Genomic DNA, 11,038 nt, shown 5'->3' on the forward strand with positions numbered 1-11,038 from the left:
GCTATCCGCCTCCGGCGTCCCCAAGAGCACTTCCGGTTCCGGCTGTGGGCCGGAGAAGACATGGCGGCTTCTGCGTCGGCGGCGGCAGGGGAGGAGGACTGGTAACTTTGGGGGCACGGGCTTTGGCTGACCGCCTGGATCCGGTCCGGGGGAGTAGCGGCGGCCGCAGACGGTCCGTACGGCGGGTGTGTGGGGCGGAGCGAGGGATGAGGGGTGGCAAAGACGCTGACATCTCTCCCTAACGGAGCTTCTGGACTGGGCAGCGGTGGGTGGAGGGGCGCTGATCTGATGGAGAGAAAACCCGATCTGATGCCGGGCCGCGCCTTACCTGGTTCGATGCCCTCTGCTCCAGCCTCAGCTCGTCCTTTTCTTCCTGAAGTGGATTTGCTCAGGGTCCTGGGGAATGCCTTCTTATCAGACCTCCCCGCCTCCCTTTTACCTCCCGGAACCGATGTCCTCCAGCTCCCGTCCCCCTTTCCCGTTGGATCAGCCTATTTCTGCCGAGGCTTTCCTCAACCTTCTCCCTCCTCAACAGCACTAATGTCTGAATAAAGCCTTACACCTCACAAAAAAGTCCTTCTCTTAAGTGTTCTTGACAAGAGAACAGAACTGGAAGGACTCTGGATGATAGGATAAATGTGGGTTCACCCCACATTTTATTAGCTGTGTGATGCTGACCAGGCCACCTGGTTTCTGTGAGTCAGTGTCCTCAGCTGTGGAAAAAAAAAGAGTGGGTGTGGCATCTACCTCAGAATAGTTGAGGATCACGAAGGATGTGTAACATCCATAAGCTTCTTTTTCATCAATAACTCGGAGGTGTAGGCACCCGAGGAGACTAGAGGAGGCCTGGAGGTAAAATGATTTGCCAAAAGGTACATAGTTATGACTAGTAATCCAGGTTATCTGACTCCAAATCTTATGTTCTTAGTCCTAGGACATTCTCCAATCCATCGCTTTCTTTTTTTTTTTTTTGGTCACCACCTTACCACCATCCCATCTCATCCTTCACATCCAGGGCCCAAGTCACAGCTAGGGAGGGTGAAGTATTGAAAGGCCTCTTGATGGAGGCTACAGTTCAGTCTTTCATTGGTTCAGGGAGCCCAGCCAGGGATGGCCTTTATTGAGCCCACGTAGACTTGTTTTCAACCTGTTCAGGGGAACTTTAAGATTCTGAGGGAACACTTTGAGCCATGGAGAGGGCAGCAGTGATTACACAGCTAGCCTCTGGTGCTCTGAGACTCCCATGCTCATGTCAGCCAGAACTACTCCCTTATTATCTATTTAATATTTTGAGGTGTCTGCCTAAGACTTAAAAAAAAACAGTTTTGAGAACTACTAATATGGGTCACAGTAAGGCAGCCCTGCTCTTGGTAAAGAGGGGACAAGGTAAGAAAGCAAGCACGCATTTTTCCATGTATTATCTGGGTAGAGTTGTGGACTGAAGCCACTCATTCATCTTCAGCATCGTTAGAAGTGCTGTTTCTGTGATTAAACATGTGTGTCCTCTGATTTGCATCAGGACCGCTGGATCCTGACATGGACAGGTTGATGTAGATCAACCAGACAGCAAGGGTCATAAATAGATCAAATACTAACTACATCCTGCCCTCTTTCCTTTTAAGGGACAATGTTATATACAAATAGCAAAAAAGAGAACATAGACTAGCTACTATGGCCAAGATACTATTAGGTACTTTATTTAAACAAATCGCCTTTCATCCTTACAATAACCCTAGAGCATAGGTGGAATTATCTATATATGGTAGACAGGGTAACTCATGCTTACAGAGTTAAGTAACTACGCAGATCACAAAGCTGGTAAGTAATGGGTACCTATTCCTGACTCCAGGGGTGCTGGCTCTTCCACTACAACACAGCCTGTATACCACCTAGATCTGTTGTTCTGTTCAGGTTGGTATCTCCTTTGAGAAGGTTTAGGGTGACTGGTACTGGCAGTGTGTGTCGACACTGGGATCCACGTCAACAGTGGTGTGGGGAAAGCCAGGAGTGGTATTGGTAACCTTGATGCTAATCAATGGACCTCCTATTTCTAGATCAGAGAGATGGCCACTAAGGAACAACCAACAATGCAATGAAACTTAAATGGAGTCAGGAGACCTGGCTGTTGTCCCACTTCTGTCTCTGTTAAGCCTTCAGATTTGGGGCTGTTCATTTCACCTTCCTGGGAATCCGTTTCTGCATCTATTGGCAGAAATGACTTCTAAAACTCTGATTCCCAGGCTTCCTACCTGGCCACTTGACAACTTACGGAAATATATTTCTCCAATTTTTATGGTGGCTAGGAAGAGAATGCACTCAGGCAGGTTGCCATTTTCCTACAAAGCCAGCTGTCATTGGCCTTAGCAAGCTTTCACAGGGAGAGCTGTAATGGTGCATCAATCTCCCCGTCTCTCTAGGGTCCTGCCCTCTGAAGTTGAGGTGTTAGAGTCTATCTATCTGGATGAACTACAGGTGGTTAAAGGAACTGACAGGTACGTATTCAACGAGAGGCAGGCAGGAGTCCTCTTAGCAATGAGAGGATTCCATGCAGAATCTGTGAGCCTTGATTCAGAGATAATGTTTCTCTCATGTGGACAAAGACTATTCCTTTAACCTCCCTGCCAAAAGAAAGAGCCGAATGCTCACTTCTTCTGCCCGCTTTACTGTCTCCCCCTCGTCCTCCCCAGCCCTCAAGCCCCTCCCAGTCACATTCCAGGTCTCCACTTGATCCACCTGCAGATCTTCACCGTGGGAGATCTACATCACCCTGCACCCTGCCACTGCAGAAGACCAGGACTCCCAGTATGTCTGCTTCACTCTGGTGCTTCAGGTCCCAGCACAGGTGAGGCCCCTGCATTGTGGTGGCAAAGAGAGGAAGGGAGAGGCCCTGGGGGGGAGTGCTCTGGCAGTAATTTGTTATCTTCTCCCACTAGTACCCCAACGAGGTACCACAGATATCTATCCGTAACCCCCGAGGACTCTCTGATGAGCAGATCCACAAGTAAGTGTGCTGGTCACAGCAGGGAAAACTCGTGATACAGCTCAGTCTGGTGAGGGTTGAGGCAGGCCTAATGTCTGCTTTGCCCTCTTCCTCCAGGATCTCCCAGGCGCTGAGCCACGTGGCCAAGGCCGGGCTGGGTACTGCCATGCTCTATGAACTCATTGAGGTAAGAGGCGTCCTGGCCTGGGGAACGTCCTTCCCCTCAAGCTAGAGCCGTTTCTCGCAGGGGGAGCCCTGGGCCTGCAATCCTGAACATATCTGGAGTCATTCATTTAGGACTTGTTTAGGTAAGGCCTAAATGAATCCAGAAAGATGAGGTTCTCTTCTGTTCCAAAAAGATCTCCCCAAAAGACAGGTCTATAGCTTCCTCAAGTTGCCTGTTCCTGCATCTTGACAGAAGATTACTTTTCATCTCTAACTTGCATTTGTTTTGCTTCAGTTTCAGTGCATTTCTTATTGTCTTGGCAACTGCATGTAGTAAGAGACCTAGAGGGTCTCCCTATAAACGCACGTCTGAAGGCTAGTCTGCCATTAGAGTGGACTAGAAAAAGTCCTGGTTCTTTTCCTCAGAGTTTCTATCCTAGCAAAGGGCACAGCCAAAATGAAGCAACACGTAGAGCTATAAGTTAATATACACAGACAACTTGTTGTTTGACATTAAAAACACATAATTAAGTACAGTCTCATTTTCCTTTGCTTTGAGTTTTTAAGAAAAATGTCCAGAAAAGAATGAAGGTGGGTGGTTTAGAGTCAGAGAGAGCCGCATAGACAATTGTAGCCCTCTTGAGTCAGGCCTTCACGGGGCAGCTTGGAATTCCAGAGCGTTAGCTCTCAAACAACACACAAAGGTGTGTTTCATAGCTCAACTCGATGCCTTTCCAGTTCTCTCTCCCTTTGGGTTGCCCATGCCTGACTTTGTTTCTGAAGGCTGACTCCAGAACAAACTCATTGGGGAAGCAATACTCAAAGGAGGGTTACCCAAGAAAGGCCTCCCAGAGGACGAGTTTTAATTGAACATATTTTTATCTCTAAAGTATATTATTTTCATCCCCAAGGTATACTGAAGGTGACTAAAGGAGTGGAAAAGCAATTCAATTGGATTTTGAAGCCCAGCAGGTTTGGGTGGAGAGGCTGGGACGTGGAGAAGGATTAATTCCAAGCAGAGGGAGCATCACCAAGACAGAAATGCATGAACACGAAGTGACACACAGGCCTGGTGGGAGATAGTCCCACCAGTCACTCCTGGGACTAGTAGACAGGCTTTGCTCACAGTTCTTGCCACTCCCTCCCTCTTTGAACAGTGTCTTCTCTCCTCTCAGAAAGGGAAGGAAATTCTCACAGATAACAACATCCCCCATGGCCAGTGCGTCATCTGCCTCTATGGTTTCCAGGTGGGTTTCTCTCTTGGGACCTGGGATCTGCTTGGGACCGGCAGTGGAGGGCTCGTGAGAGCTCTGACGCAGTGCTCTGCATCCATCCTCCCTCCAGGAGAAGGAGGCCTTCACCAAAACACCCTGTTACCACTACTTCCACTGCCACTGCCTTGCTCGGTACATCCAGCACATGGAGCACGAGCTGCAGGCTCAAGGACAGGAGCAGGAGCAGGAACAGCACCATGCCACCACCAAACAGGTCAACCTGCCAGCCCCTGCTCCCTTGACACCGCCAACTCTCACAACTTTTTCTACTCCTCCATTCCAGCGACTCTTAACCTTTTAGGGTCATAGATACATTTGAGATTAATGAAAGCTCACCTCTGTCCAGAAGAAAGGGCATCCTTATATACATGTAAAGGTATTGCATCCAGTCTCAGAGGGTTCCCAGACCTCTGGCTAGACAACCCCTTCTTTGTCCCACCTTGCTGCTGGACAGCTGTGTCCACACCCTTCCACCCCAGCCCTCTGCAGATTAGGCTGGTTGGCTGGGTTGGGCAGCTGGCAGGTACCCTGGGCTGTGAAGCAGATGTGTGATCTCTCCTCTCTTTTTAGAAGGCAGTTGGTGTGCAGTGTCCCGTGTGCAGAGAGCCCCTCGTGTACGATCTTGCCTCACTGAAAGCAGCCCCTGAACCCCAACAGCCCATGGTAAGGGACCTCCCTTCTAATCTGAGGCAGGAATAATGGCATTCTCCATGGAGGGAGGAACGGCATCTTGTCTGCCTCAAATGGGATCTCTGGAATTGGGCTTGACCTGCCTGAGACCTCTCTGCAAAGCCACAGTTGCCACTGGGAGCCCAAGGCTTCAATCGGGAGCCCAAATCTGAAGGATAAAACCAATAACCTTGTGCAGATCCCCTGAAGCAGTCCTGGAAGAACAGGAGTTTGAGGGTGCCGCCTTCTCCTATTTATTCTTCCCTCCCTGCCCCCTGCTCCTTTCCCTCCAGGAGCTGTACCAGCCCAATGCAGAGAGCTTGCGCCAAGAAGAAGAGCGCAAGCGGCTTTATCAGAGGCAGCAAGAGCGGGGGGGCATCATTGACCTTGAGGCTGAGCGGAACCGGTACTTCATCAGCCTCCAGCAGGTGAGGGAAGGGTTTCCCACCCCGCCCCTAATGCCACCAGCCTTCCTGCTACCAACCCCCTTCTGCCACGGCCTAGGGTGAGCTTTGTTCTACCGAGGGAGGTTATAGGCTGATGGTGGTTGGCTCAGATAGTGGGTGAGGGGCCTGCGGTTCCCTGCTGTGAGGAACTACGTCTCTCTCGCTGCATCTGCTCACTTCTTTCTAGCCTCCTGCCCCTTTGGAACCCGAGTCAACTGTAGATGCCTCCAGAGCATCCCACCCACCCAGTGCCCTTGCCACAGAACTGTCCACCTCATCAACTGCCCAGCCCATTCTGTCAGCTCCTCTGCCTGTGGCTTCCCAGTACACCTGTGAGAAGATTCCAGGGACTGGGCCAAATCAGCAAAGGTTGGGCGAGACCCAGAAAGCTATGCTAGATCCCCCCCGGGCCACTCGAGGCCCCTGGAGACAGCCCGAACGGAGGCACCTAAAGGGAAGGGAGTGCAATGGCCCCAAAGGTGCCACTGATACCCAGGAACTGCCACTTCCTGAGGGGCCCCTCAAGGAGCCCATGGACCTAAAGCCAGAACCCCGTAACCAAGGGGTTGAAGGTCCACCCCAAGAGAAGGGGCCTGGCAACTGGCAGGGTCCCCCACCCCGCAGGACTCGGGACTGTACCCGCTGGGAGCGTTCCAAGGGTCGAACACCGGGTTCTTCCTACCCCCGCCTGCCTCGGGGTCGGGGAGCCTACCGACCTGGTGCTCGAAGGGAGCCCCTGAGCCTGGAATCTGAGGATGGTTCCTAGCAGTACTGTCGGGGGACAGGGAATTTGGGGTGGGAGGGGGCAATAAAGAGATTTGGCCTTGTTCGGCTTTCTTTGCTCAGTAGCGCCCAGCCTGTGAAGTATGGCTCTCTTCCTAAATTCTGGCAACAGTGGAGTGTGGCAAGGTAGCCCCAACTTCGCTCTGAAGTCTGTTCTCCCGGGAGATTGGGGCCTGGGTAAAGATGGTTTAACGTCTCAGCTAGTGTAGTGGGTTTCAGGGAAAACTGGATGCCAACATTTAAGCAGAATATGCAGGAACCATCCTGCCACATAACCCACTGTGTAATATGCTGCCATTTATTTATTTATAGATAGATTTTTTTTTTTAATGTTAATGCCTTTAGGTGGATGACTGTGCTTTCTTGTTAGTCTCTCTAGCAGAGTTTGGGCAAGACCCAGAATTCCCCCCCTAGGGCCCGTCGAGGCCCCTAGAGACAGCCCGAACAGAGACACCTAAAGGGAAGGGAGTGCAATGGCCCCAAAGGTGCCACTGATACCCAGGAACTGCCACTCCCCACTCTCCCCACTCTGTCTTAGACTGTGCCCCCAGCGCTTGTATATGTGGATGCCTGACGGCCCTCAAGCCATCTGCAACTGCAGCCCCTGCTCTTGACTCAAGTACCAGTACAGTCAGGTCAGAGACCAGAGCAGTGAGGCAGGTGTTTATTGACCTCCTAGAGCAGGAGAGCTGAGCACCGCCTGGCTGTCACCTCCTCAGGGACTCAGCATTGTGGACTGCCCCTGCAGGGTCATTTTTATACAGCATGAAGTAGCCCTGCACGTGGGCAGGACTGATCTGAGTTGTAGCTTGAAGGACACGTTCTGCAAAGGCCTCAGCCAAGGAAGGTGCTTGCCCTGGATAGAACCTCTGGAACATCTGGGTCAGCTGCCAGTGTGAGCAGTAGCCCACGTACTCCTTCAGGTCTACTCGCCCAGGGCGTATCAGGGCAGGGTCCAGCCTAAGGAGGAGGCAGCAAAAGCAGAGTCACGAGCAACAGTGCCAACAGCACTCCAAGAAAGGATGGTCCCCTCTGAACCTCCTGATCCTCCCAAAGTGCTGAGGGGGTGGAGTCTTGCCTCTCAGTCCCAGAGTGCCTCACTTTGTACCTGTCGACATGGTTGGTGGTCATGAACACAATGCGTGCCTCGGTGGAAGCCACACCATCCAAAGCATTGAGCAGTCCACTGAAGGTGAGACGACCTAGACCTTGGTACTTCACTGGATCTAGAGGAAGGCAGAGGTAAAGAAGTATGGGTGGTCAGAGCCCTACTTAGAATGAGCAGCCCCTTCTACTCTCCACCATGTTCCCCTCTTTAGTGCCTCTTGTTGCTAACCCAGGCATCCTCCATCAGCCCTCTGGATTTCCACTGGCTTCCACTGTTCTTCATTTACTCCTATATCTCATTTACAAGCACTCCTCCTTCCCTCAACTCCCCTTACTTACTCTCTGCAGCCAGGTCTCGACTGAGAAAGGCAGCATCCACATCTTCCAGGAGCACCAGGCTCTGCTGTGGGGCCACACTCAGCAGGTGGTTGAGCCGGTCATCGGAGAGGCTGGAGTCTGTCAGACTCAGGAGACAGATGCTGTGCTCCAGTTCCCCAGCCAGGGCTGTGCTATGGAGGATGGAATGACAGGTGGTTGGCAGCCTGGAAACTTGTCTTTGGGCCCAGCTGCTTGTTCCTCACTGTACTAGGTGTGTGTCAGAGGCCGAACCCTTCCACCTTCCCACGCTAATGTTCCATGTCTCATGTTTATTCAAGTCCCTGTTGCTCACATTATCTTTTCCAACCCTATCAACCCAGTTGTTCTCCAGTTTGAGGGTTAAGAGAATTTTTTTTTTTAAAGATTGGCATCTGAGCTAACAACTGTTGCCAATCTTTTTTTTTTTTTTCCTGCTTTATCTCCCCAAATCCCCGCCCCCCTCCCCTCCCCCCCCAGTACAGAGTTGTATATCTTAGTTGCAGGTCCTTCTAGTTGTGGCATGTGGGACGCCGCCTCAACGTAGCCTGGCATGCGGTGCCATGTCCACGCCCAGGATCCCAACTGGCGAAACCCTGGGCCACTGCAGCGGAGCGCGCAAACTTAACCACTTGGCCATGGGGCCAGCCCCAAGAGAAATACTGATTCTACTCACATAAAACTGCTCTTTCCGCAACCAGGGGGCCCATAAAGCAGATAGCCACGTCTGTAGGGAATGCCTAGGAATACAGCCAGGATGATCATCAAGACCTAAGATGAGTCATGTTCTCTGCCCCAGATGTCCACATTCATTTCCAACCCTGCTCCCTGGAGGCCTGATGACCTTGGTATTGGAAGAAAACATCCCTGTGGGCAACTTCTGTTTCCCCTTCCTCTCTGGGAATTGGGCTGGAGCTGTATATTTGCCCCATCTGGCAACAGAGACCAGCCTGTTTCCTCCTGCTCTAACACCACATCAAAAACAGCCCAGCCAAGCCCCCAGCTGCTTCTCACCTCTGTCGGTGTACCACTTGGGGTTATCGATGAATTCCCGGATGTCTCTGACAATTCGGTCAGCCAGACCCTGTTCTAGAACCACAGAACTCAGTGGGCGGCGGCGGCGTGGATAGCCAAAGGGACGCCATTCAGAGCCCATGGCTGTGTACATCACTGTCTTCCCTTCCTCCTGCTGCAAGGCTAGCTCTCGAGCTGGGAGCGGGCAGATGAGAGAAAACCAATCATTCCTCTCTACCAAGCAACTAAGCAGAGCTGTGCCAGAACAGCCTCCCCCTGGCCCCTTGGTCCTAGGGGCTGAGATCCTCCTCTCCAAGTTTCTCCTCCTCTGATGTCAAATGCCCCCATCCCTGCAGCCCCGCTATAAAGCCCACACCTTCCTCCAGGATGTTGAAGAAAACTTTGCGGTCAGTGCCCAGAGCCGTGAAGGTAACAGATTCCCAAGGAGTCCCAGTCTGCAGGTCTATCATCTGCATCTGTCGGCTTCGTTCCACTCGGATCCATTTCCCCTGATACCTGAATGAAAATGGTCAAGATGGGTTGAATGAATGGGTCACACCCAGCTCCCTTCATTCTCCTACTCTCAGAGCCCTCCCTGGCTCCCAGCCTTACCAGATAAAGTGGTTTCCAGGGCTAGGAACAAATTCAAACTTCGTGGAGATGTGGCCACTCTCATGCTGAAGGTATGAAGTCTCGACACTGAGGTGCTGAGTCCGGGTACTGTGGCGGGTAAGCCAGCTAAGCAACCAGGCATAGCTCCTGTCTCGAGCAGGGACTTCCAGTGTGATCATGTAATGGCGCCGGAATGCCACCAGCCCCAGCTGGGCGCCCTTCCGGGCCAGGGCCAGGGCTGTGCCCACACCCACCAGCCCAAATCCAGCCCCAAAGTAAGGATTGTCCTTCAGGGCCAGAACAAAGTCTGAGAGGGGCATCTTGAAAGGGAGACAACCAAACTTTACAGGCCTGGAGGCATTTTCAAAACCTGGGGATGGGGAGCAGTGGAGATGGGACAAAGCACAAGATTAGCTCAGAAATGCCTCCACAATCCCTCCTCACTCCTGCCCCTTCCCTCCTGCAGAAGCTGGGAGCAGGAAGGACAGGTCAGCACCACTGTGTGCTTCAATATCCTCTCTCTGGGGGTGGGGTGGGCCTGTGCTGGAACGCACGGGCTGAGACTCCAGGCCCCATGCCCTTCATTATCCTGTTCATACTTCACTTTCCTGCCATAGGACTATATCTGGAGATTCCCTAAACCTGAGAAAACAATGTGACTGGCTTCACATCAGGATAGTGGATGGACAGAATGTGTGTGGTCTCTGAGACCAACTGAGATAGAAAGGGGTCCACTAGCCAGAGTGAACAGGGGATGAAGAAGCCATTCTCTTCTATTGACCTGTCAGTAACCCCATGCCTTGTTACCACGAGTAACATCCTTCACATTTCCTCTCCTTTACATGCCCAATTCCTAATGTCCTGTTGAGCCCTTTATTACTTTGCACCTAAACTCTCTTTAAAATTAATTTTAGTTCTTGAAACGACATCTTAATGGGTCTCCACCTCCTGCTTCACCAAACTGCTACACAGGGGTCCAGATCCTTCTTAACAATAGGATCTGCTTCAATCGTTTTACTCTCCCTACTCCAACACACCCAATGGCTGCTCCCAACAGACCCCTGAATTAGATAAAAACTCCTCTGTCTGATACTCAAAACCCTCCACAACACGGCGCCCAGCTACTTTTTATGGCTTGGCTCCCAATACTCCCTGTTGAACAAATATGCAAACAACCTCACTCCTTGCACAAGCAGTTCTCTTGACTCGGAATGCCCATTCTACTTCATTTCCTCCATTCTCTCCTACTGATGTCCTGCTCATCTGCTACTTCCTCAATGGAGATTTTCCCGAATTGCCCCCAATAAAACTTGACCTGTTGTAACTCTAGACTGTAAGATCCCGAGGGGTAGGAGGCCAAATCGTTTCTAATATACTCCCCCGCCCCCTGCCACTTTGCTCTGCGCCCGGCACGCAGGGCAGTGAATTGACAGCAGTGACCTCGGCTGAGGCTCAACTCAGAACAGGATCCAGAATTCCAAAATACCTATGCATGGAAGGCCATGGACAAAGCCCTTTCCGCTGCCGGTCCTTGTGCGAAGCCCAGAAGCCCCTTCCCGAACCCCTCAACAGCCCAGGTGGCGGCTCCAGCAACGTGGTTCGCAGCAACTAGTCACTCCACCCCCTTACCGCCA

At 51.7% G+C, this 11,038-nt stretch overlaps 2 protein-coding genes across 3 annotated transcripts; one reads left to right on the top strand and one right to left on the bottom strand.

Moving 5' to 3' along the window:
* Window positions 1-18: 18 nt before the first annotated feature.
* Window positions 19-6,367, top strand: RNF25 (ring finger protein 25). Of its 2 annotated transcripts, none has more exons than XM_046642965.1 (10): window positions 19-101; window positions 2,418-2,492; window positions 2,740-2,842; window positions 2,934-3,001; window positions 3,098-3,167; window positions 4,321-4,392; window positions 4,490-4,633; window positions 4,993-5,082; window positions 5,382-5,516; window positions 5,722-6,367. In XM_046642965.1, exons 1-10 carry the CDS (start codon window positions 61-63, stop codon window positions 6,298-6,300), a joined length of 1,377 nt encoding a protein of 458 aa, XP_046498921.1. In that variant the 5' UTR covers window positions 19-60; the 3' UTR covers window positions 6,301-6,367. The 2 variants fall into 2 exon arrangements, with proteins under 2 accessions (XP_046498921.1, XP_046498920.1); XM_046642964.1 differs by having other exon boundaries at window positions 4,990-5,082; window positions 5,722-6,364.
* A 599-nt stretch (window positions 6,368-6,966) lies between these two features.
* LOC124228447 (mitochondrial chaperone BCS1) lies at window positions 6,967-11,034 on the bottom strand. The gene is made up of 8 exons (XM_046642966.1): window positions 10,891-11,034; window positions 9,405-9,774; window positions 9,169-9,308; window positions 8,793-8,987; window positions 8,455-8,518; window positions 7,764-7,933; window positions 7,426-7,543; window positions 6,967-7,277 (listed from the first exon to the last, which is right to left on the bottom strand). Exons 2-8 carry the CDS (start codon window positions 9,722-9,724, stop codon window positions 7,025-7,027), a joined length of 1,260 nt encoding a protein of 419 aa, XP_046498922.1. The 5' UTR covers window positions 9,725-9,774; window positions 10,891-11,034; the 3' UTR covers window positions 6,967-7,024.
* Between the last annotated feature and the right edge of the window lie 4 nt (window positions 11,035-11,038).

Source organism: Equus quagga, chromosome 17 (genome assembly GCF_021613505.1).
Source record: "Equus quagga isolate Etosha38 chromosome 17, UCLA_HA_Equagga_1.0, whole genome shotgun sequence".
NCBI lineage: Eukaryota > Metazoa > Chordata > Mammalia > Perissodactyla > Equidae > Equus > Equus quagga.

What these genes read in the sequence shown, in the direction of transcription:
- RNF25 (XM_046642964.1), top strand. Translation starts at nt 61, where the DNA reads ATGGCGGCTTCTGCGTCGGCGGCGGCAGGGGAGGAGGACTG. An exon ending in GCGGCAGGGGAGGAGGACTG is followed by an intron (nt 102 to 2,417) that starts GTAACTTTGGGG and finishes CCGTCTCTCTAG; the next exon opens with GGTCCTGCCCTCTGAAGTTG. An exon ending in ACCATGCCACCACCAAACAG is followed by an intron (nt 4,634 to 4,989) that starts GTCAACCTGCCA and finishes CTCTCTTTTTAG; the next exon opens with AAGGCAGTTGGTGTGCAGTG.
- LOC124228447 (XM_046642966.1), bottom strand. Translation starts at nt 9,724, where the DNA reads ATGCCCCTCTCAGACTTTGTTCTGGCCCTGAAGGACAATCCTTACTTT. An exon ending in CAAGTGGTACACCGACAGAG is followed by an intron (nt 8,519 to 8,792) that starts GTGAGAAGCAGC and finishes CTGTATTCCTAG; the next exon opens with GCATTCCCTACAGACGTGGC. An exon ending in TCGAGACCTGGCTGCAGAGA is followed by an intron (nt 7,544 to 7,763) that starts GTAAGTAAGGGG and finishes GCCTTCCTCTAG; the next exon opens with ATCCAGTGAAGTACCAAGGT.